At 34.8% G+C, this 26180-nt stretch overlaps 1 protein-coding gene across 1 annotated transcript in view; it reads left to right on the forward strand.

The window, feature by feature from the left end:
* Vps13 (vacuolar protein sorting 13C) overlaps positions 1-26180 on the forward strand; it is a 115757-nt gene that overhangs the window by 48575 nt on the left and 41002 nt on the right. The window contains exons 22-31 of the mRNA XM_089632438.1: positions 1425-1664; positions 2103-2315; positions 11634-11933; positions 12506-12803; positions 13687-13898; positions 18140-18295; positions 19154-19248; positions 19341-19474; positions 23929-24075; positions 25866-26077. Coding sequence (XP_089488564.1) covers positions 1425-1664; positions 2103-2315; positions 11634-11933; positions 12506-12803; positions 13687-13898; positions 18140-18295; positions 19154-19248; positions 19341-19474; positions 23929-24075; positions 25866-26077 — 2007 coding nt within the window. The remainder of the gene's footprint in view (positions 1-1424; positions 1665-2102; positions 2316-11633; positions 11934-12505; positions 12804-13686; positions 13899-18139; positions 18296-19153; positions 19249-19340; positions 19475-23928; positions 24076-25865; positions 26078-26180) is intronic.

Genomic DNA, 26180 nt, shown 5'->3' on the forward strand with positions numbered 1-26180 from the left:
AAAATTCAACTTTTGCGAAAATAAATCATAAAATTTCGTAAATCTGAATCTGAAAAACAGCCATGGCGGTAAAACACCGAAAAATATATTTTTACGTGGTTATACATCGCCCTGATTAGTATTATTATTTTGTAAATCTGAATTACACTGGAATGTCGTATTTTTTCGAATTTATTTCGAATATCCGAGTTTGCAGGACCAAGAAAAATTTGGAAATATGTTGTATTTTTACAAATTTACACCAAATATCTGAATTTAAACGGCCGATCGCGATGTGATCACCCATATATATCACCGCTGGGCACATAATACCTTATGTGAAAAAATAGAAATTTTACAACAGATTGTAAAATTAAGATAAACTTCCATTTCTTTTTATTCTTCCTGTTCGAGGAACGAACAAGGGTTGGAATAGCCGTACTTTAAAGGGCTATTCCACACAGATAAAGCATAAATGAAGTCTATGGCTTGTGACAGGCGAATGCGAAAACACAATGCGTAACGTTAATTCACAATCAACTTACCGGGTGGCGGATGGAATCTGCATGGTGAGACTCATCTGTCAGCACTGGGACGGTGATCGTGGTTCATTAGCACTCGTTATTTTAAATTAAATTGCCATAAAATACGTATTAAGTGATTATTCCGATAAAGAACCGGCGATGGTGTTTTGACAGGACGAACGGTTTTTGTGTGACTGATGGCTCACGGCACTCCGTGGTTATAGCTGACGTGTGCGAAATTTAAACTGTACAGTTTAAATTCTGACGATACTATTGGTTAGCACACGGCCTGTCAAAAGCAATCGGCGTGACGGAACATTTCCCTCATTTTCCTGCTTCAAAATTAGTTCTTACACTCTCTTCTAAAATTTTTTTATCGAAGGTATTGCACGCCTGGCTACGATATTGTATTTACTAAATAACTAACTAACCATCACGTCTTCTCACCGTGGCAGATAGGACGGACCGCCAAACAATTCTTGCCTTGACATACATTCCTTGCCTCATTTACATTCATACATTGTCTAACTCTTGACATGGCCCGACTCAAGTATATGATTCACTTGATCGTGCCATGTTTTCCTCGGGCATCCATGACTTCTGCTACCACTCACATTTGTGTCATATATTCTCCTTACACTCCTTTCTTCGCTCATTCGCTCTACATGCCCAAACCATCTAAGCGTCCCTTTCTTAATCTTACTCATCATGCTTTCATCAGCCTTGGCTGTCGGATATGTGGTTCATCAGCAGCAATCCCTGTATGTAAATGTCGCGTATTATGTGATCCATAAAGTTTCAATAAAACGTCTACATTGTGCCAAAATATGCCACGTGATGGAATAGATTGCCTTAATAAGGCCTGCGTTGTAAAGGTTAATTAACAATTAAAAAAATGTTAACGTTTTGATTTATTTTTAGAAATTCCTCAATAATTTCCAAGCAGCAACGGAGGCGATAAAGAATGCCTCGGCCATGGCGGCAGAATCGGCGAAGGCCAATGTGCAGAATGCGTATGAAAAGGCCACCAAGGTGGCCATGGACATCAGCCTGAAAGCCCCCATTGTGATTGCACCGGAGAACTCCCAAAGTTACTTCGCTGTAATGGTCGATTTGGGTTATATCACTATGAAAAATAAATTCATTGAACTAGATGTTAACGTAAGTTGTATGTTTTTTAATTGGGTGGCCTTTCATCCATGATATATCCTTTTTTGGATGCAGTGACATAACAAAACTACTCTCCCACTGTAGAACTAATACTGGACCAGCATTTATCTTGTTTTTATAAATTACTACTTTTGCTGCCTGGCTTCCCCTAATATTTCTTTTTACTATGATAATTTTTAATGTTGAATAAATTGGAACAAAGAGTACGGCTTCTTGTCTTATTTTTGAATGGTCTATTGAATATTTCAAAGCTTAAAATAGTTGCATTAGCCTAGATATTTCAGTCAGAAAATGTTGTGCATATTTCATGACACGAGAACAAAGAAACTGTCTGCTTTATTTCTTCTCTATCCTATCAAATGTTGGCTATCGTTGGAGCAATCTGCACCTACCGTTTGATTTTGAATTTATTCCCATCATTATTTACAGGCAGAACATGTGGTGGTAGTGGATGAACTTGTTCTACATTTGGATAAGTTCAAGCTATCTCGTGTGGAATTAAGTGAGAAGAACGAGGTTCACAATGAGAAGATGCTCCTCCAGCCGACCACCTTCAAACTCACAGTCAAGAGGAATCTGTCATCGTCGTGGTATTCCAAGATTCCTGATATCGACATGTCGGGCCGGATGAAAGCTATTAAGGTACCAGTACTGTCTTATTTTATCACTTTCATTATCTATTATTATTCTATATTCTATCCTTGGTCTTACATTTGATCAATATCTTAAGTGGAATACACATTGCCTACTTATCACAAATAAACTTAGAAAACATATTTATTTCTTCAAAAACATTAGAAACATCTCCAAATCTATGAAAATTGTTTATTACTCTCTTTGTTAATCTATCATTGAGTATGGAATAATCGCATGCGGAGGTGCAACACTATCAGCTATAGATTCATTATCGAAGGTACAAAAATTAATTATGAAAGTTATTCTTAAAGTTCCCTTAGAAACAAGTAGGTACTGCAGATATATTCTACAAATTCCATGTATTAGATATTCGACAAATTTACACAAAAACTATCTTAACTCATCTGTTTAAAAATAAAACTCATCCATTTTATGAAAATACCCAAAATATTGTAAACACCAGGCACAAAACCAAAGAACTCATATAAACACCTAAAACAAACACAATATTTGGTCAAAGAAATTTCAAATATATTGCGTCTAAAATATATAGTAACCTACCTGAAAAAACAAGAAAATCGAATAATATTAACAAATACAAAATCCTGATCAAACAATGGATCATCGAAAAAGGTCGTGCAATAATTAGTCACCTCACCCAAATATAATCCTCTGTCTCATTATTGTTACCACTAACCTACCAACCTGAAAATTTTTGTGAAATATTTTTGCTTAATTGAAAAATTTACTTTATTTTAATATTATAAAATATTTCTAAACTAGTCTGTCTCGACACAGGATTTCCTAGTGAGACAGGCAAAGTCAAAAAAAAATGTAAACCTTTTTATATAGATGCACATAAAAAAAAAAAAAAATTCACAGCTGCACAAATTTCTTTCCATGCTTCTTTCACATTTTTTGCAATGGAACTATAGTCACCACGCAACCCTGAAGAATATTGGTATTTGACACACTTGTGTCCGCTTACGCCTATCAAATTGAATAGTCGCTAAGTTCAAATGTAGCTTAATTGCACAATCTCTGCAGGGCAATTATTTTTTACAGGTGTTTTTCAATGTCTGTCTCACTAGGATATACCTGTGTCGACACAGATGTATTGGATACGTAATTAGTGTTTACATATTATTTGATACATATAAGATTTCATTACATTTTTTTATTTTTATTTTTATTTATTCACATTTAAACCCGCTAAACTACTTATGTAGTTTGTCAGCAGGGACATAGAGACAACATTTATACACTCATAAGATACAATTTGAACGGTACATAATTACATAAATTGGTTAAATTGCAGAAAAGTTTAAATAGCAGCATAAAAGCCTTATATAATAAGCAAGTAAAAATAAATGTATGAACAATTTAGTATTATCAACATAAAACATAAAAGCCTTATAAAATAAGCAAGTAAAAATAAATGTATGAACAAATTAGTATTATCAACAAGTACATCAATAGTTTCATAAATAGAGGTAGGTAGTCAGGTATTACAAAATAATTGTTTTTCCATTTTCTAAGAATATGAATTCCATTTCAGGGGCATCAGTATAGATCATTATTATCCAATAACCATTTCCTTAGATTATATTTAACATTAGCAGTATACATGTTATTATTTTTAATTGTCATTGGTAATAAGTTAAACATTTTGGGTACTATATAGTTTAAAGTTCTTTCACCATATTTATTAGTACATTTCGGAACTACCAGTCCTTCATTTTGAGTGAATCTTGTGTTATGTTTATGGCAAACTCTTTCCCTATACAATGAATCAGACAATATAACATGTTGACTTACAATATTATAAAACAATAATCCTCTGACAGGTAAAATATTCAGAGATTTGTATATTAATTTAATGTTACTTCTGTGTTGATTGTCATATTTATGGATTAACAATTTTATAATGGAGTTTTGTAATGTTTGTATACAGCTTATATTAGTTTTACAAGAATGTCCCCAAGAAGTAATTCCATAACGTATAGTGGATTCAGCAGTACTTATAGGCACGAAATATTTTATTTTATAAATCCTACCCACAATAGCTCGTAGACGTTTACAAACATTAGCAATTTGTACATCCCATTTCATGTAGCAGTCAATAGTAACACCCAAATATACATAACTTTTGACAAAATCAATGGTTTCACATGAACAGGGCTGTGCAACATTTTTATGTATGCAGTCAAATGTGTGTGTATATAATGAAGGAATTACATTACATCTGGCGTGTGGAGATCTGATGTGCATAATTTTAGTTTTTTTGGCGTTTATAAAGAGGCCTGCATCATGCGACCATTTCAGTAGGGCAATAAAATCATGTTGCATAAGGTTCATTGCAGTAACCAGATCTTCGTGCGATATTACGAGCGCCTTATCATCTGCATATACAAAATGTTTAACAAATGAAAACAATTTTCTCATAATTGAGACATAAATAATATAAAGGGTTGGCCCTAGAATTGACCCCTGTGCAACACCTGTTGAGATATATTTTCTTTTGCTAAATTTTTTAAGAATTTTTACTCTTATTTGTCGATCAGTTAGTAAATTTTTTAATAAAACTAGCAGCTTTCCTCTAATTCATATTGCCTCCAGGGTTTCTAATAGTTTATTTGTATCAATGGTATCAAATGCCTTAGAGTTATCTATGAATAAAACCAAAACTTGTTTTTTTAGATTTAATTCATAATTTATGTGATTTGAAAATTCCTGAAGCAGCATTTCCGTACTTTTTTTCTTTTGAAATCCATATTGGTTGGGATCCAACAAAGAGAAAGATTCTAGATATTTATTAAGTTTTATGGAAATGTATTTTTCAAGTATTTTTTCTAGGGCTGGCAATATGCTTATTGGCCTATAATTTTGAATATCTGTATGTTTGCCCCCTTTGTAAATTGGCCTAATGATGCTACTTTTTAGTTCATCTGGTATTACTGCTTGCGATAAAATTAAATTGATAAAGTGTGTTATAACAGGCCCTAAAATATTAATATGTGTCTTAATGTCAAACATTTGAATGTTGTCAATCCCTGGTGACTTTGAATTGTTTAATTTGCTAACAATAATATTGATTTCTTGGCAGGTAGCTCTGGGTAGGTACATACTATGTTGCACTTCATTCGGCCTGACGGTCGATGCTAAATAATCACATTTATGTATCATAGAGCTAACACTATTTGTAAAATATTCAACAAACTTATCTGCTACGGTTTCTTCATTATTCGTATTTAACATATATTTCGAGATTATTTCGTCACAACTACTTTTGGACTTGCGTCCTAATAATTTATTTATTTCATCCCAAGTTTTTTTGTATTTCCAAAATAATTTTTGAATTTATTGTTAAAAAAGGTAGACTTACATTTAATAATTTCTTTTGTCACCTTATTTCTGAAAGTTTTATATTCCAATTCAAAGAATTGATTGCTAGGAAAATTCTTCCACCTTCTGTACAATGAATCTTTTTTTTTAATGTTTTCTAAGATATTAGAAGTTATCCAAGGTTTTATTGACAGAGGTCTTTTTTTGGGTTTATAATTCATAACGATTTTACTCTGTTCATACAAATTCTTAAAGTTGTTTTTAATTTTACTATATAGTATATTGCAATCTTGTTCCTCAAGCAAGGAGTGCCACTTAAAATTATGAATGTTTTTGTCGATTTTGTTTTGCGATAAAAACGAAATTCTTTCCCCGTGTTCTGGGGCTTCTTTCCTTGCACTATATTTAATATTAACTGCAGTTAAAAAGTGATCCGCTATAGTAATATTATTACATACACATGAGGAAAGAGAATCGTTTTGTTTACATCCACTGTTAAATCGGACAAATATGTGGTCTAAACAAGTACGAGTAACTTTTCCTGCTAAAACTGCTTCTCTAGTTACGTCACAAATACATTTGATTAAATAATTATCCGACATTATATTTTCATATGCCATAATAATAGGGTTTTGACAATTTAACAAGTCTAGATTAATATCTCCTATAAGTAAAACATTTTCTTTGGGGCTTATAGTATGCAGAATGGCAGATATTTCATTAAGAAATTGTGGTTGGCTAGAGTTGGGGGGGCGGTATATTGCTATGATGTTTAAAATACTCTTGTTTGGAAGTGTCATAGAGCCAAGCACACATTCAAAATGATTTGTTTCTATTGTTTTCTGTTGAAATGTGAATTCATTTCGAACATATAGCAATATACCTCCTCCAGATTTTTTAGTTCGGCAATAGTTGTAACAATTAAATCCAGGAATATTATACAGACAGACAAGATTCGGTGTTATAGCCGTTTCACATAACATTAACACATGAATATGCTTCCAACAAGTATTTAAGTAGACATTCAAAGTATCCCAGTATTTATAAATCGATCTAACATTCAACTGAACAATATTAATATTTTCCATATTGTAGTTGCTATGAAACTTTAGCCAATCACAGAAATTATGAGTATTTTCGTAATCTACCTCGTCATCTTCTTCAATGTAATTAGACGCCATAATCAATAGTTGCAAAGTCCTTGGCAAGGGCAGCCTTGTAGGCCGGGCAGGAGTCCTTGTCTCCAGTCGGATGTGCAGCGGGCTTCCCAAATCTTGTACAGGTGGCGCAGACAGGCTCGGCGGCGGCTTTTGGGCAGTTTATCCGGGCGTGACCTTCGCCTGCGCAGTGTCCACATCTTTGCTGGTCCTTGCAAAATTTGAAGGAATGTCCGATCATTTGGCACTTGGAGCACACTGTAAGTCCAATGAAGTCACGAACACGGCACACATTCCAGTCCACAAAGACTTTCCCCTGCTCCACCAGCACGTGACGAATGTGGGCAGGAACCTCGAAGACCCGGTGGCAAGTTGATCCAGTTCGAGCGCCAGCAAGGTGACTTAGCTTGCAACTTTTTACTGCGAAATCTAGGCCTGCTTTGTCCTGGGCTCCTGCTAAGGCATTTTTTAGGAAGCACTCGTCCGTTAGGTCACGAGGAACGTTGAAGAAAATCACCCTTGGAAGCCGTTTTGTTGGTAATCGAGCGCTTAGAGTGTCCGAGTTTGCTAGACATGGGGTTTTCAGTATTTTATCCTGATCTTCTTGTGTTGCAGTATGGATTACAACGCCTTTGTTTCTGATTCTCCTAATGCCCGTCACACGGATTCCAAGTTCTGATGGTCGTAATGTATCTTTTAGTGGCTGTTTCGTATCGTCGCTATCTTTTGTAGAATCCAGCTTTGGGAAGATGCATACAGCAGGTTTGGGGGTCCCAACGTTAAGTCCTGAGCGGTTGATTGATGGTATCATCTTCTGTGGGCCATTTTTCACAATATCGGCAAACGATAGGCTTGCTTCCGTGGCATCGGCTACTCTACGCATCACTGGTCCTAGATCTGACTCCAACTGCAATATTTTTTCTAACCTGTGTTGGTTTTCTGCTTTTTCAATCGCGATCTCTCCCTTTGCCACTATTAATTTGGCATTGACTGTTGCCAGATCAGCTTTGAAACCCTCTCGTTCCAATAACAGCTGTGAAACTGATCTGAATACAGCGGATACATATGCGCTTATCCGCAGTTGTTGATCCTTGAGACTCTTGACTGCTTTTCAGCAAGGACATCTTGGAGTGCTCTTAGACTTGCTTCAGTGTCGTTCAGTATCTGGACTGAGGACACTGGGATTTCACTCTCATTTTCAGACACGTCGGAATAGTCCGATGCTCTGTCAGATTCCTCATCTTCAACCACTGGAGAAATCATTCCCGAGGCCTTTTTTTGTGATGGGGACGTCATCTTATCCAGCATTCTTTTTTTACGCCGATGGCAGCATTCATCAGGCATCGGTGGGATGGACATTTCAATTAGAACAAACACACAATCTTAGGTTGTTTTAAAACTTTCGTTAAAAATGTTTAGAATCCGCTAGAATAGTATTATTTTATTACTGTTTTATCAAATAAACTTTTTTGGCACTTAAATTTTCCATATAAATACTGTTTGCACACGAATTCGGAGGTTTTTTTAGTTTTTTTGCAAGAGCAAAGTGTAAACACGAACTGCTGTCACTGCGATTATTGTTACGATTGAATGACAATGTGAAAATGATAAAAAATAATAAATTATAATAATAAATTATAAATTGGTTAATCAGCAACTAGTTGGATTACATACTTATGAAGGGGTTTTTATAAAATTTTTGATCTTGGATCGGTCTTGGCTGATGATCTAAGACTTGGTGTCTATTTTATATTTAAAAAAAATGAATTATAATTAACCCTTTCCTTACAGTTTTAAAAAAGTCCACGCACTCCGGTGCCGTACATTTAGCAAACATTGAGTTTTATGACTTTAAGTCATATGAATAGTTTACATTAGTTATAGTCGTCATCATAATAATATTAGATAAACATATAAAATATTGAGTATAAGTGCTGAAAATGAAAAAAAACGCATAAGACACATGATGCGTGCATTAGTGTTAGCCGACCGCCTGCTACTGCGGCCGCGCGTATATAGGTGTAATTTTCTCTGTTAAATATTGGTGCACCACTGTTTTATGGAGACTATGACTATTGTAAATAAATATTGGCAAAATTTTGCCGGATTTCTCGACAAAACATTTTTTTTGTGGCATTCGATAAATATTTATATATTGTAATTGTTTAACCCAATCACAGACATAGGAATTAATAGACGAGAAGATAATGGCGAGGGGTAAAATCAACTGTTGAAGAACGAAGGGGGTGAAGCTGACTGTGATTCGTCAATAAATCAATCTGACAGTAAATAGGCATCTCGCATTATAATATCACCATTTACTTCTTAAAAGTAAAATCTGCTTTTGAATGAATAGACATTTTTACATGGGAGCGCAAATTACTCGCCACGTTATGAACAAATTTGCGAAGTCCAAATTCGGCAAAAAAATTCGGTTCTATTTTCAGAGTCGAATATTTCATTTAAGTATTTAGTTAAGACACTTTTATAAATGTTCATAATTTACTTCCCAGCAACCAACCAGCTTTGTGTTTCGCGTCCAGACGTTTCTCGATGTGATAGTATATTATGTTTCTACAACTGATCCATATTATACGATGTGAATATGCTTAAAATAAAGTAAAATAATGCTTATATATGGAATGTAATACGACAATTGGGTTTATTCTCTTTTTCACATCTATTTTTACAAGTTTTCATAGCACAAGTCAACATTTTGCCGTGTTATTTCGTAAAATGAACCGATGATGCCTCGACCATAGTTCGCACAAGAATGATGACGTCACGTTTTCAAATTTCACTTGAGGCCATACGCGAGCACAGCCGGCTCCAATGGAACCGGTATGGGGAGTGGGGATAATACGCTTTTAATCACTTAGGGCAGGTCTACTAATATTCATATGTCTATGAACCCAATATATAAATAATGTATTTACCTAAAATATAAAATCTGTATTTAGTATATTTATAGAGATGTTTTAATAATTAGAAACCATGTCTACTCAGTTGACAGCACCGGCAACGCAAATATATTTATTTATATACTATCTGTAAGTTAAGACAAATATATTTATTTATACACGGTGTCCGGAAACTCGTAGTACAAGCGGGAAACTGGAGAATCTACACCACATGGGGAACCCAAAAAAACATAAAGTTTTTTGATTTGAGCATTTTCAAAAAAAAAACCAAAAAAAAATATTTTTCGGCTATTTTAGGGTTAAAGTTTTTTCTGGTGTTTAGGGTTGAATAACAGATGTTTTAACCCTGCAGAGCAGAAATATTTTATGATTACACCGGGTTAAATGAAGGGTGATTTCAAAATAATGCTTCAAATCCGAGTTTCTTCATTTGTTTTACTTTCAAACAGTTTTAATTAGTTGGGTACTTTGATCTTCAGTAATAATTTATAAGAATTTGATTAAAAAAAAAAAAAAAAAAATCAACTTCAAACTCGATTTACTCGATAACGAAAGCTCAAATAAAAAAAAAATATACTACAAAATCGACTCCAAATGTGATGTAGATTCACCAGTTTTCCGCTTGTACTACGAGTTTCCGGACACCCTGTATACTATCTGTAAGTTAAGACAAATATATTTATTTATATACTATCTGTAAGTTAAGACAAATATATTTATTTATATACTATCTGTAAGTTAAGACAAATATATTTATTTATATACTATCTGTAAGATAAGACAAATATATTTATTTATATACTAGCTGTACCCACTGTACTGCCACGTGTCGCTGTGGCTCAGTCTGTCTGTGCAGATAGAGAAACAATAACGCGTATTGCTTTTATGTCCAACAGATTTCGCTGTTTTACCATAAAAGCATGTTTGTCCAACAGATGTCGCTGTTTTACTATAAAAGCATGTTTGTCCAACAGATGGCGTTGTTTTTTTTAAAAGCATGCTTATACATGTCACAGGAACATCTATATAATATAGGTATATAAAAACACATGCGTATTCAAATACAACGTTGTGTCAAAATTTAAAAGCAATCAGCTTAGAACTTACGGAGATATAGGATTTTGAAGAAACGAACATTTAAATTTTTATTTATATAGATTCTACGCCCATGTGGGCTTTTACGAACATTTGAAATAGATAATAGTTTAGTTTAACAGTAATCAAGTTTGCTATTAGTTATATAGAAATTTAATGCAGAAGAATAGTATTATGCTTAGCTTAGTTATTAATATTATTGAGATATGTTACTAAAGCCTTCTTGTAACTATATTCCGTGCAGTTGAACACATTACAATTTCTGCAAAATTATTGCCAACTGCATGTAATCTAGGTACAAGTGAGTATCTAAATGAATTTTCGATTAAGTAATTCTAGTTGGTATGTTGTAGGTGATTAGGCTCAATAAATCAGTGCTGTCTATAATTCCATTAGCAATTTTAAAGATAAAAGTCAAGTCGCATGCAAGTCTTTTATCATAGTTTTTTTTATTTGTTTTACTATAAGTTTTTGTAATTTATAGTTTCTATTGGTAGACCGAGTTTAAGTTAATATATCTTAGAAAATTATGCTGAATACAGAGAAAGTCCTTTTTTAAAGGAAGGGGAAAATATCATGCCAATTTCTTTTTGCACTTTTGTGAAAACAGGACTCAAAGTCTTTGACCCCTCTCCTCTCGTAATATTTTTGTGTTTTCCCGAAAATAGCACCAAATTGACTCAATGGTGTAATGGTCTACTCTTTAAAATTTCAGTGAGGTGATTGTGGGTTCAATTTCTGCTGCAATGCAAATGTTATGTACTAGATAAATAAAAATCATTTAATATTTTTTTTATCGTTTTCAGCTTCGAGTGGCCAACTCTGACTTCAAGATGGTGATGAAAATCCTAGCAGAGAACCTAACGGAGGGGAAGGAGCAGACTGTGGTAGCGCCTCCCGCACCACCAGTGCTGAACCGCCTCAAGTCCAGCGACAGCATGGAGTCCTCGCGCACCCAGCAGCTGAAGAAGAACGAGATGGCCATGTACGGGGCCAAGAGGAAGGATTCGGAGGTTCTGCTGGCCCCCACCAGGACTATCATGAAGTTCACCTTTACCATGGACAGCCTTACCATCGAGATGATGAGCAAAGCCTCAGAAAGACAAGTGAGACTTTTTTTACTTACAGTCCTTCAGGAAAGTGTCGAAATAATGGAGGGCGCTGCCATCTTTTACATGGATTTGGCAACACCAAGATGATTCAAAGGAAAAAAGATGCTACTTAAAAAAAGCACTTGGTTCCAGTGAATATTTTTGACATCAACATCAAAAGATCTTCAGAAATTAGTGTTTTTTTTTTCAAATGTTTCTGTCTTTCACCCTACAAGGGTGCTTTAGGCCATCATTTTAAGTTTTGGAGAGAGGGAAAGTGAATTTATGTATTAAATTGGTTTAAATGGGCAAATTTAAAAATTATATAGAAGATTGGAGTCGAGTTCAGACTTGTTTAGAGAGGGACAACCAAAAAATATGTCATCTAAAGTTCCAATTTCTAGACCACAGAATGCACAATCTGGGGAGTAAAGCACGTGATTTTTATAAAGGTGAGAAGGAACGGCACATGTCCAATTCTCAATTGAATAAGTGAGGAAATTTCTTTTTTACTTTCTAAGAAAATTTAATATTTAAACTTATTGTTATATTTTAACATTTTGTTTGTTTCGTATTCTGCTTTCCAGTCTCACCTGTCACCGTTAAGCAGTACGGACGAGGTCGGCCTCGCTCGGTTCAGTCTGCTCCTTCTCTCTGTGAAGGGGCGGATGCTCTCTGACAACTCCATGTACACCTCCCTGCTGCTGGTGGACTGTCTGTTGGACGACACGCGCCCAAACCGCGAGTCCAAAATCACCCGCTTCATGGAGAGGAAAGCCGATGCCGGTAGCGAGACTTCCATCAGCAACATCTCCCGGGAGTCGGGAGAGAAGTTGAGGAGTATGATTGATGTCACTTACACGCAGAAGCAATCGGATACGTTCAGTAAGTTGCATAATTTTTTTTATAACCCAGGAAAAAATGAGCTACATGCAATAATATAAATCATCTCTCTAACATAGATGCATTTTAATTGACTCCGAGACACAGAAGCGAAAAAGTGGCTCCATTTAGATGGAGGTTGTTGTATCCACCGATTATCCCACCAGTTTAGTCGATCTTCAACCATCGTTGGTGTTTGTGTTGTGTGTGCATTGCTACCAAAGTAATGGCAAAAGGTTTTATAAAGCCGACGTATTAACTTTCCATATGTGAGCATGTTATTATTTCATAGAAGTTATTGCAATAATACCCTTTTTGCAAATATGTGCATATTATCATATTAAATGTTTGCAAGGAACTGTTAGTAGTAATAGTTCTAAACAAATGAAATGAAAATACTTGATTTTAAGTCACTTTATTGATAAATTTTATTGTCTACCGGTTTCGGTACTGGTTTTTTTTTGTAATTATTCGTAATTTTTATAACTGTCCTGATGATGGTACGGAGGTACCGAAACCGGTAGACAATAAAATTTATCAATAAAGTGACTTAAAACCAAGTATTTTAATTTTATTTATTTAAAATGTCAAGTTACAATGTGTTTGCTTCTTTTGAAAAAAGAAAAAAAAAAAAAAGTAATAGTTCTAGCGATCATCGTCCAAAGCGCTACGCTCGCTCAACAAAAGATCGAGCTTTGCCAAACCTGCCTCCCTTTCACCTCTCTACAAATATAAAATGTTCTTCGAAGCATGTTACAAATAATTGAATCTGCTTCAAAGGGATTTCTTCTATGAGGTGGCGACACTATTATATAGCTCAATGCTCCCTACACGTATTCTCTTAGTTTGAATGACATTAAACGAAATATATATTTTGTGTTTTTAGTGGATGTACGAGTGTTCAGTTTCAATCTGATTCTGTCTATGGACTTCTTAATGAAGATAGGAGACTTTGTGACGAGTGGGCTATCTGCGTTGAGTCCTCCCCCGCCCTCAGTTGTTCCCGACCAGCACGTGATTGAGTCTATTGAAGAGGCTTCTAGCGCCAATGTTCCCACATCTTACAGGGCCAGTAATGTACGGCTTCAACCTTCCCGGGTATGTTTTTCTATACCATTTCTATATCATCTCAAATCATTGTGGTACATATTATTTCACCCCGCTAAAAAGTTTATAACGTTATAACTAGACATCGGATTATATGCATTTGCATATTTGCATATGCAAATGCATATAAGTCTCTAATTACGACGTTAATGCATATTTCAGCCTTTTTTCCCAAATCGTGCATATTTTGTTTAATAGCGGGATGTATCATCTACGTATAGGGAGCTAGGTGACGATGACGCTAGGGGCACAAGCGCGGAGGCCATACATGGTGAAAGCTGGCCAAGCCTTGCAAACTTTTTATCCAAATTTACTACACATTACCTGCTTAGCTCACGGGTTTCATCGCCTTGCAGAAGAGATACGGCAAGAGTATGGGAAGGCTAATAAATTGATTTCCTCTACAAAAAAAGTGTTTTTAAAAGCACCGTCGCGTGTGCAATCTTATAAAGAGCAATTGCCAAATCTAGCATTGCCGCCAGAACCCATAATTACTCGATGGGGTACTTGGCTAAAGGCAGTATTATTCTATGCTGAAAATTTTGAGGCCGTAAAACAAGTAGGTAGTTGGGCAATTTGACAGTTCTGAGGCAATTGCAATTCATTCAAGCAAGCTAGCATTTGAAGACGCATCCATTAAACAGAATATCGCCCTCATCTCAACACATTTCCACAAGTTACCAGATACCATAAAAAATTGGAAACAAAAAACCTTCCTCTAATTAAAGCAATAGAAATACTGGAAACAATGATCGAACTCGCCAACGCCCTTCAGAAAACGCAATATCAGAAAATATTCGTAAAAAGTTAGACTTTATTTTGCTTAAAAACCCGAGTCTTGAAGATATGAAGAACATTAATGCCTACATCAACGGCACAGAAATCTCCAGAAATGGCGCCAAATTTTAAATTTTGTCCAATGACGTCAGTTGACGTAGAGAGGTCGTTTTCGGCGTACAAATTAATACTGGGTGACAAACGTCACAAATTTGAGCTCGAAAATTTGGAAAAATACTTAGTTGTATATTGTCACAAAAACTATGCATAATTTTAAGAATATTTCGCTGTTTTTGTACGGTCTTTAATTCAAATATATAAAAATATAAATGGTTTTTGATTTTGATTGTGCATATTTTGGGCAAATCAAGAGTTTTTAGTGCATATTTCGGCCTTTTTTAGTGCATATTTGCATGCATATTTTGGCACTTTGTTAGTGCATATAATCCGATGTCTAGTTATAACACATTGATTTTGACAGCCATATTGTATGTTAACACTGGAACCTAAACCTATATCACCATTGATTTTGAGAGTTTCAATGTGAAACAACTGCAGAATGGGCAACCGGGACATAAATATATTAATGCGCATTACCATAACCATTAACTTCATATTTTGACATATCCAAATATGACAAATGCAAATTGGGGCCTTACTCTCTCGAGAGTCAGAGTCAGAATCATTTTGATTTTATCACTTTTACCACTTCAAATAATGACCCCTGTTAACTGCCAATTCTCGGCCAGTCAGTGTTTGGTCATATTTTGATGAGTGTTATGCTTGACAGCTGATCAGATAAACAAACTATGATTAACCTTTTGAACGCGTTAATTTGCTCCGTTTTATCTATACCCGTATGCGGTACATATTTTCAAATACCTATGCACGCAATTAAATGTCAAATTATAGCATTCTGGCATGATTTATTGGACTATATAGACAGAACACATTATTCTCCACAATATGAAAACAAATCCTCGTGTGTCAACACTCTTAGATGTTTATAAAAATAAAAACATCAAATTTCATACAAAGACGTACCGTATCTTTTGAATGTGGTCCCGCCATTCACTCGGCGTGTGTGTACTTAGGCCACTGCCTTGATAGACACAAGTGGGACACCATGATCACTTATCATTTTTAGTTATGAAAAGTTGTGAATGACATACTAGTACTAACGCCATCCGTTGACAAAAATGTAAACTAAAGAACTAAAAGGCGCGAAGAGGCGCACTTGATTATCGATCTTTTTTTATGAAATACAATTTTATTTTTAAGAAATTCTTTTAGATGTCAGCATCGTGATAGTTCTACGAATGTCCAAGTGAGCAAAAAATACATTTATGACGAAAGAGCGCTGGAATATCGGCCGTCAAAGTTTCCGTATCAACTGTTGATACAGCCGCGTGTGAGTATAGACTTTTTGCCGTAACAACAGTTGATACGGCCGCGTGCAAAGAGTTAAGGTGTACCAGTCTGAGAAGCTCACAACAGAGTGAAAGAGGTTACGTTGAAACTAAATATGTGAATAAAGTTACACATGCACTACATATTCATGTATTAAGATGACCTCTGTTAAGTATTAAGTATTCAAATAATGTTATTTTGAATAGACTTGTTTATCTCCTAGAAAACCTCTTATCCTCAATTGTGCTTATCCACAAATCATTCTTTGTATTTAAAATCATAGTAGCGTCTAGTGTATATTCTTGGGTAGTATTCTTAACCCTTTTGCTGCCCGAAAGTAAACACAAGATACATACTCCCACGCCAAGGATTTTTAGAATATTTTACATTGCCTCATTATTTATTATCCTCAGCACTTAGAGATTGTAAATTATTACCAAAACAAAAAAAAACTTGTTTACGTTACACTTTTAAAAAGTCTAAACAAGATATCTTTATGAATTGATGCATTATTTGACGAATAAAAACTATCTATGAAACATCAAGAAACTTCGACCCGCCGCCATTATCAAATCAGTAATCTCACCAACACATACAGACATACTATAGTAATATCAGTATTCACGTCTCCGAAGTGGGACCTCTGCAACGGCTCACCATTAAATTTCTCACGATACAATTGTGATAATATTATTGTTTTAAACTTAATTATTTATTAAACTTTTATTTACAGTTTCTTATCGTATTATTTATGTTAATAGTTTTTATTCGAATGGTAGACTTTAAAACAAGAATGAATACACAATGCCACATTACACTGGGAACACATATCGAGCCATTTTTCTGCGACTTTGTTTAAGCTTTGTATTCGCACAAACATGGCAGGCTCTGTATGGCTTGGATTGTTTTGATGTTTACAACCTCTTTTGAAAGCAGACGTAATGGTGTGTCATGATGAGACGAATGAGGAGTTGAGTAGAGTTGAGTTTTTTGTGGTGTTTTGCGATTACTCGTCTTATCACACATAACTGATAATCGGGGAAGCTCATACCTGAATTTTGTATGGTGTTGTGTACAATAAAAGAGTTTAACAGATATAAAATCGAGACAATATTCTCTTATTTGGTCATCAAACAAGTCGCGTCGAGCCATGATGGAGGGTTACACAAAAAAAATAGGAAAAACGACAAATTAACACAATAATTAGTTTCTAAACACAGATAATTAAAATAAAATGTATATTATTACTTTTTCACTCGAAAGGCGGATATAACAACTTATTTCATTTAAAAAAACAAAACATGTTGATTACCACAAAACTTATTTGCACTAAAAATATGACCACTTAATAAAAACAATTTGTTAAAATAATAACGTTAGAACCACGATTCGTTGCAGATTCTAAGTATTCGCGAACCGTCGAGATAAGAAAGAACCACGTGATACACTAACACAACTACGCGCGCGCGGGGAATTCAAACACTGAGAGGGGAAATATTGTAGTCTCCAGTTTGACGAGGTCTTTCATAATATAAACAAAATCATTTGTCACATCTGTGTAGAGATGTCGCTAGATAAAGGTTCAAATTATTTTTTATGCCTGAGTTTTGCGCCATCTATACAGAAAGTTCCGAGATATCGCAAGATGAAATTAAAATCACGTATAATTGCGCGTGGCAGCGAGGGCCCGGAATCTTGAATCAAACATAGATGCGCACGGCAGCCTCCGGGTTAATATGAATGGTGTAGTTAAAATATTAATTAATTAAAAAAAAACAATTACTGTGCAGAAATCCACATTCAAAACATCAGTCAAAAATATCATCAAAACTTCTAGAGCCTCGAGAGTTTCAAGAGTTTCAAGATCTTCCATAGTAACTTCTGAAGTAACTTCTAGAGCAAGAGCCTTTTCCGTTTATGTGAGTTATTTCAAGATTGAAACTAATGTTTGGTTGGGAAAGAGGTATCTGTCCATTTAACACGCTGTATCTATGTATGTTTATAAATCATACACAGTAAATGAATGAACTTTCTAATATGTTTAGTTGTCCAAGAAAATCCGTGGAAAGGATTTGCCCAAAGTAGAGGCGGCCAAGGCGGAGAATAAGGGAATGATGACCATCAACCTGAAAGTGGAGAAGCCAGACATTATACTGGTGGAGTCCATGGAGGGTAACGATTGCAAGGCGCTGGTACTCAATGTAAGTAGACTTGAATATGAATGAGTCATATTGTGTCCCTTGATTCTATTATTGTAGAGTAAAGGATCTTTGTAGTCTTTTTTAACTCTTAGTGTGCCAAAACAATCACCGCGGATTTGCTAGTAGATTTTCCGCTCTTGCCTCGATTTTATGGTATTTTGACCCTTAAAAAATTGCTCCTAGCATACTAATATTTTAACGTATCTTAACATCATTTTAGCTTGTCGTTTCTTCACATGAAAATAGGTTTATTTTATCTGTGAAAAAGTGCGTCACAAAATTGCATGTAAAGAGCGTAATTTTACATTTTTAAAGTCCTAGTACTGTTTATTTGTAGGAAAGCCTCATATGATTTATTTTTATTGAATGAATGCTTATTTAACTGGAAAATATAATAAATCTCAATAATACTTTTGTATGTCTTCATTACATTATATTTACCCAAAAACTTCAGTCGTAGTCGTCGCCATGAATTGTTCAAGATACCACACGGCAGAACATGTTGTAGCACAACATAGCATGACATGAAGAATTGTGCTCTTGAATGAAATTTTTGAAACAGGGGATGTATTTAATTCCTCTCTAAGTAGCCTTTTTTTGTATAATTATCTTCCTAGATGTTGTGTGTCAGGATGAGAATATTGTACTGGAAATGGATTAATAATCAGTCATACAATTATATATGTATATATATTTTTTTAATAACATTACAAGTAAGTTATTACGAAAATAGTGTAAACTGGTGTACGGCGGGCGATTGAATTTTTACCCCCGGCATCCCAAGGGTTAATGGGATTTTTCGCCGATCAAAGAATCGACTGAATAGGTTATTAATATGTAGGTACTTACAAATTGCAGAATGAAGTAACATTCAAAATGCGGATGACAGATGACCAGAAGGTGATGGACGGCTCAATTCAGCAACTGCAGCTCTTCACATGCCGCTACGGAAGGTAAGACATTACCATACTTAGGGTAGATAGGTTTGGACAAACACATCGCCTTAATTTACAGGTATTTCAAATGACATTATTATAATTTACAGGTCTGGTGTGAGGACAGCGGGACGATATTCAGTTTTGGAGCCGTGCGACGTGTCTCTGAATGCATCAGCTACCGGCAACAGTGGATGGCATGTGGACATCTCCTTCACGGCCATTGTCATCAGTGTCTCGCCAGGTACAACAACAAACTATAACCTTCTTAAACTTATCTTCTGTATCGACACACATAGTGCATATCGTAAGGTAATTACTACAACTAGGTAACTCTGAAATCTGCCTTTTCGAGTTATTTATTTGTGTTCTTTATTTCATCTTTTATTTGTGTGAATCTCGAAAAAGCTGATTTCGGAGTTACCTAGTTGAAGTAATTACACTAATATATAACAATTCATGATATGAATCCTATAATTTCTATACCCGCTATATCCGATTTTTTGACAAAATGATCTGAGTATGACATCTTGTTCAAATTTTTGCGAGCAACAAGAGGAGCCTAAAATTGAGTTTCAAAACCCTCCTTATCACGACCAAAAACCATGTTAAAACTGCGAGTGAGAAACCAAATCCGCTATATCATACAGAAAGTTACTATCAAAATCCGTTATATCGGATTCAACGAATCACAAGCAGTTATTTTGCCAAAATACAATATGGCCGCCGCTCTGACGCCACGCTCGTGTGTCAAAATGATCTACTCGTGAGTTTCTAAACCCGCCATGTCGGCTCAGTTGACTTTCAAAATCACGAAGTGAGTATCAAAATCCGCTATATCCATTTTATTTATCGAAATTACTTAATTATTACTAGACATATATAGAAAAATAAATGCTTTTCGAAATTTTATTACTCCAATTCATTATATAAAAAATTGTTATGCATTTACTTATGTACACTAGAGATGTGACAGTTTTTTGCGGTTTTCTCCAAATCAATGAAAGTTGATATAGCGGGTATAGAAATTACACGACTCATATATTAAACAGTCTTTGTTAAGCTTGGTGGCAAAGCCAAACTAGAGCCACATCTAAAATAACAATTGTATGTGATATACCAACCAATTTCGTCACATTCATTAAATTTACTTAAGTCCATTTTTTCAAAAATTGAGATTTGAATGCCATCTTTTAGCATTTTTTAAAATATGTGTTTCCCAAAAATTCATTTCTGTATGATAATTATAGGTTAGTTAGTATCAAGTAAAATAAATATTAATAAATATAATTATTAAATAAGATTTTTTTAATGTTATTTGTTTAAATTTTTTTTTTAAATTATATGTATACCTCACAAGAGTCCCAACTGCTCCCAACCGTCTGCAGCCAGTGAGATTGTGGCATCCCCAATTGAAGGTAGTGGGGAGGACAAGGAGATGCGGTAGAGGAGGGTGGGGAAGTACTCGGCTATTCAGATCTGGTCAACAAACATGGCTAAGCCATTTCAAGAAATGTTTGAATTCATAATGGTAGTCTTATGCCAGGGCGATACTGAGAGTATATTCCACTCTGAAAAGTGCCCCAAATATACTGAATGAATAAATAATGAAACAACACAAATTAATCAAATAAAATTTACATGCGTAGACTGGGATTTGAACCTGCGACCTCAGGATTGCTAGTCGAGGGCCTTACCTCTTTACCACAGACGCCATCGCATGTCGCACCTTAGGTTAGGGTAGCATAGATTCACTTTCGATTCATAACTTTGATCTTTGATTGAAAACTGTTTTTTGTTTCTCCTGTAAAGTTACAAAAATGGACTTTGAAATGGAATTTGCTAATTAAGGTGGCGAATAACTTAATTTAATTTTGTATTGTCATACCGCAAGTGGTTACTTTCTACAAAATTAATTACTAGTAAAAATTTTAGTTTTCTTTTATCTGACTGTTAAGATTTTCTATGCCACCAATTCAACCTGTATGGTAAACCAGGGTGGCCACAGACCTGGAAAACCGGGAAAACCGGGAATTATCAGGGAATTTTACCTAACCGGGAATTATCAGGGAAATGTCAGGGAATTTTAAAATATTCTTAAAATATCAGGGAATTCCAAAAATAAAACGAAATTCGTTATTTACGATTTGTGAAGTCCCAAAGTTGTGTTTTATTACTTTTACTTGCGGCGTGTGTAACAAAAGATATGCCGACAAAGACAACTAGATAAGTAGGTATTTTTTTATTATTATTTTCGTAAATAGCCCTTGCAACACAATCATGTCGTAAACCCCCCGCCTTGGTTTTTCCCCTATAGGTACTATGTAGGTGCGAAATCTGTAAAGAAAAAGCTAGCAAAGTTACGACAAAGTGTCAAAAGGGTCGGACACCCAGTACCTTCGTAATAAAATTTAAAGATCATCATTATCAACATTTTTACAAAGTGTCAATACAGTAGAACCTCGTTAATTCGAAATCCACGGGACATCAAAAATCAAATTTCGAATTAACGAATTCCCACGTAATTCGAATTTTTATGAAAAAAAAAAAATACGCAGAAAATCGATTTTCTCGGCCGCCTCTTCAAATCCGGGTGGTATTTTAGTTGTAAATTCGTATTAATACCAATTATTTCTTTATTTTCGCGGCCGATTACCGTAGCGGCGGGCCCTTTAAATTCAGATATTCGCTATAAATTCGTAAAAATGCTATATATTTACGCGTAAATCGAGATTTCGCTGCCGATTTCGGTCGCGGCCTACCCTTTAAATTGAGATATTCGTAAAAATACGATATATTTCCGCGTAAATCGAGATTTCGCGGTAATTTTCCGTCGCAGCCGGCCCATTATTTCAAATATCTGAATTTAAATTCGTAAAAATACGATATATTTCCGCGTTAAACGAGCATTCGCGATCGTATTACGTCGCGGCCGGCTCTTAAAATTCAGATTCGAAAAAAATTTGCAAAAATACGATATATTTCCGTGTAAATCGAGAATACGCGGCCGATTTCCGTCGCGGCCGACCCTTTAAATTAAGATATTTGATGTAAATTCGTAAAAATATGAAATATTTCCACGTAAATCGAATTTTATCGGCAGTTTTTCGTCGCGGCCGGCCTTTTAAGTTCAGATTATTGAAGTAAATTCGTAAAAATATGTCATATTTCGGCGTGAATCGAAATTTTTCGGCCGATTTTTTAACTCAAATATTCGAAGTAAAGTTAGTAAAAATATGATATATTTCCGCGTAAATTGAAATTTCGCGTCCGATTTCCGTCGCGGCGGGCCCTTTAAAAATCAGATATTCGAAATAAATTCGTAAAAATACGATATATTTACGCGTAAATCGAGATTTCGCGGCCGATTTCCGTCGCAGCGGGCCATTTAAATTCAAATATTCGAAATAAATTCGTAAATATACGATAAATTTACGCGTAAATCGAAATTTCGCGGCCGACCCTTTAAATACAGATATTTGGTGTAAACTCGTAAAACTACGACATATATCTGCGTAAAACGTATTTTCTCGGCCCTTCAAACTCGGATATTCGAAATAAATTTGAAAAAATACAACATTCCAGTGTAAATCGATTCAGATTTACAAAATAATAATACTAATTAGGACGATGTATAACGACGGCCGGCGTGGTCTAGTGGTATACGCTTTTGACTACAGATCCGAAGGTCGCGGGTTCGAACCCGGCGTGCGCAAATAAATTTTATTTGATTAATTTGTGTTATTTCACAATTAATTAATTTAAAATAATATATAGTATATTTGCGGCACGTTCCAGAGTGGAAGATACTCTCAGTATCGCCCTGGTGTAAGACCACCATTCAGAATTGAAACGTTGCTTGAAATGGCTTTAGCCGTGTTTGGTGACCAGATCTGAATAGCCAGGTACTTCCCCACCTTCCTCTTGCCCATCTCCCTCCCCTCCCCAATACCCTCAGCCTCACATCATACCCCAATTGGGGATGCCATAGTCTCACTGGCTCCAGACGGGAGCAGTTGGGACTCTTGTGCGGTAATACTGTAAAAAAAAAAAAAAAAAACTACGCAAAAATACATTTTTCGGCGTTTTACCGCCACGGCTGACTTTTAGATTCAGATTTACGAAATATTATGATTTATTTTCGCAAAAATCAATTTTTTTCGAATTTCACGAACAAATGTTCGTGCGCGGACAAAAATAAAATTCCAATTACGAATTAACGAATTTCGAATTAAAAAAAATTTTGTATGAAAAAATTTTTCTGCGGAAATTTTTTTGGCGAAAATTTCGAATTATCGGGGTTCTACTGTACTTAATTTTGTTTATTTGTCTATTTTTGTCTGGTCTTTTCATTTGTACACAAATTGTCTTCAGGCGAAATATCATAAATTTGTAATAAGTGTATTTTGTTTTGAATAGATCATTGTGGTGCAAGGAAATAATAAATGCTTTAGATGAAGGAATTCCCTTTATTTATTTATCTGTTCTAATTTTCTGGCGTAGATGAAAACCGTGTTTCAAAAATAAAATTTGAACGATATGTCCTTATACCACTTAAAACATATCAGGGAAAAATATAGAAACTGCCCTGGAAAACCTGGAATTATCAGGGAACTGTAAACGTTTTCTTTATAATTTTAAGTTTGGCAAAGAAGAGAATTTGATTACGATTACGACGATCATTGGTTTTTATTTCAGCTACAATTGACTTGCTAAATCGAGTGTTGGTGACGATGACAAAGGCTGACGATGATTCCGCCTTGCAAGAGGACTCCGTCAGCATTTACAAAGATCTGTGGGATATTAAACCCTTCCAACAACACATGTATTGGTTCCTCAAAACAGGTACGTTTCATCCAAGAATTTGGAGAAAACTTTTTTTTTAATTGTTCGGCGTTAGCATAAATTATCCTCGACATAAAATTCAAGTTTTAATCTTTACCTTTTCAATGTAATTTATCCCATCACAAGGCATGTTTTGGCACAATGTATGTGTTTTAGTGAAATTTGCGACAGCCGCTTAGGGAAAAAGTTAAAAAAATATTTTCGAATATTCTGAAATAGCCGAATAGTTAAATAGCTAATAGATTGAATTCCTGCCAATATTCTTTATGTAAGGAATAAATCCATGTTTATCGGTCAATATAATACTCAACGGGTTAGGTTCCATGCAAATATTATTCAATTTTTAAATATGACACTTTAACCACTTTAACGAGGGCGTATTTACAATAATAATGCCTTGAGCGATAGGAGGTATCCATGCATTCGATTTTGATTTCGCCTGCGCTCATTTAAAAAAAAACATACCTCCGAATATTGATCTGGAAATTTACAAACTGCTTTCTGCAATATAAAGCCAATTAATCAACTTAAATTTCATCATTTATCCCAGGTTTGAGGGTTTAATGAATTTAAAAAAAAAAGATCATAAAAAACATTTGAAATTGCATATTCGTAAAGAAATCGTAAACAATTGTATTTATTACTCGATATTTAAGAAAATATTTTTATAGTTTGTAAACAAGGTTTAAAATAAGACATGTGTCATAACATTATCCGTTACTATTCTTACTTATAACACTTTAGAAAATACTTAATAATACCAATAGTGTTTAAATTCATGTACCATTTTTTCACTGTGACATTACATTTTTCAATTAAAAATAAGATTCATCCAGATTAATAAAAATTGTATCTGTTTCTTTTTTTACGTATTACTCTGAACTGAATTAATATTTAAAACTGCACATCTTACGTATTTAGAAATAGTATTAAATAAAACACATTTTCTCATTCTATTTTTAATTCCAGGATTTAAAATGAATTAAACAGGGAATTCAATAAGGAACACATAACATATAACAGAACTTTAGTAAAATAAACATTCCGGTATTTTTAAACGACACCTATAATCAACCTGCACCAGTAAAATTATTTTTACAGCAACTGATTTTCTAATGAAGCATGTGCATTTTTTTTTTCTCAGCGATCTTTTTAGTCTTAGCAACCGCTCTGTTACGTTACCAATTATATATAAGAAAATTGGAACGGAAAATTAAAACAATTAGATGAAAAGTTAGAAGCATGCAAAACATGTTTCATGTGTCATCCAAAATTTTTTTTTACATGTATCATGTTTGTTTTACGTGAAAGCGGCCCATTTGTATGGAAAGCAGTAAAAAACTTTCACTTTCATGATTTATTTAGAAATATTCCCGGTTGACATTAATTTTAATGACATATTTCCAAACGGACATATATAATTAAAAACAAAAAAAAATCAGGAATTTTTTATTATTGTTTTATGAACCGGCCTGGGCTTCTATGTAATGATATTAGCACTTTGAGTGTTAAAGGTACACTTAATTCTGTTTCCACGTGATGGGGGTACGTTTCGTCTAGGAAAATGTGAGATGGGTTCCATTTTATAATGTATATGTCACTCTCAGTCAATAAATTTTCTCATTTTTGCTACTTTCATCACTTAAAATTCTATCTCGATCTCGTTTCGATTCTATTCTAACTTTATTTTAAGTTCAGATTAATACGTATTACCATTACTCTTTGTGGACCGTGTTTTTCTAAAACAACGTGTTAAAATAGAATTAATTGTATTTTGAAATGATCTGTAGAACTTGCGGAAGACGCATTGGACGTGTATGGCGCATTTGAGGTGGAGCGACCCACCTCACCGCCCCCCGCCCCCGCCCCCTCGGGGGAGATCTGTATGCTGTCTGCCCCCGTCATAGCCTTCTCCATAGACGCAGGCATGGGCACTGAGACCATCCCCATGCTGTGCATGCAGGCCTCCCTGCAGGGGAAGATCAAGGATTGGAGTGGACAGGTAACACACCCTTTTAATCTCTACCTTAAAAAAAAACAAATTTCATTCGATACTCAAAAGTATGTTTGTCTGATGGACAGTCAACAATGAATCATTGTATGTA

This window comes from Hesperophylax consimilis, chromosome 6 (assembly GCF_061612785.1).
Source record: "Hesperophylax consimilis isolate HC1 chromosome 6, BYU_Hcon_1.0, whole genome shotgun sequence".
NCBI lineage: Eukaryota > Metazoa > Arthropoda > Insecta > Trichoptera > Limnephilidae > Hesperophylax > Hesperophylax consimilis.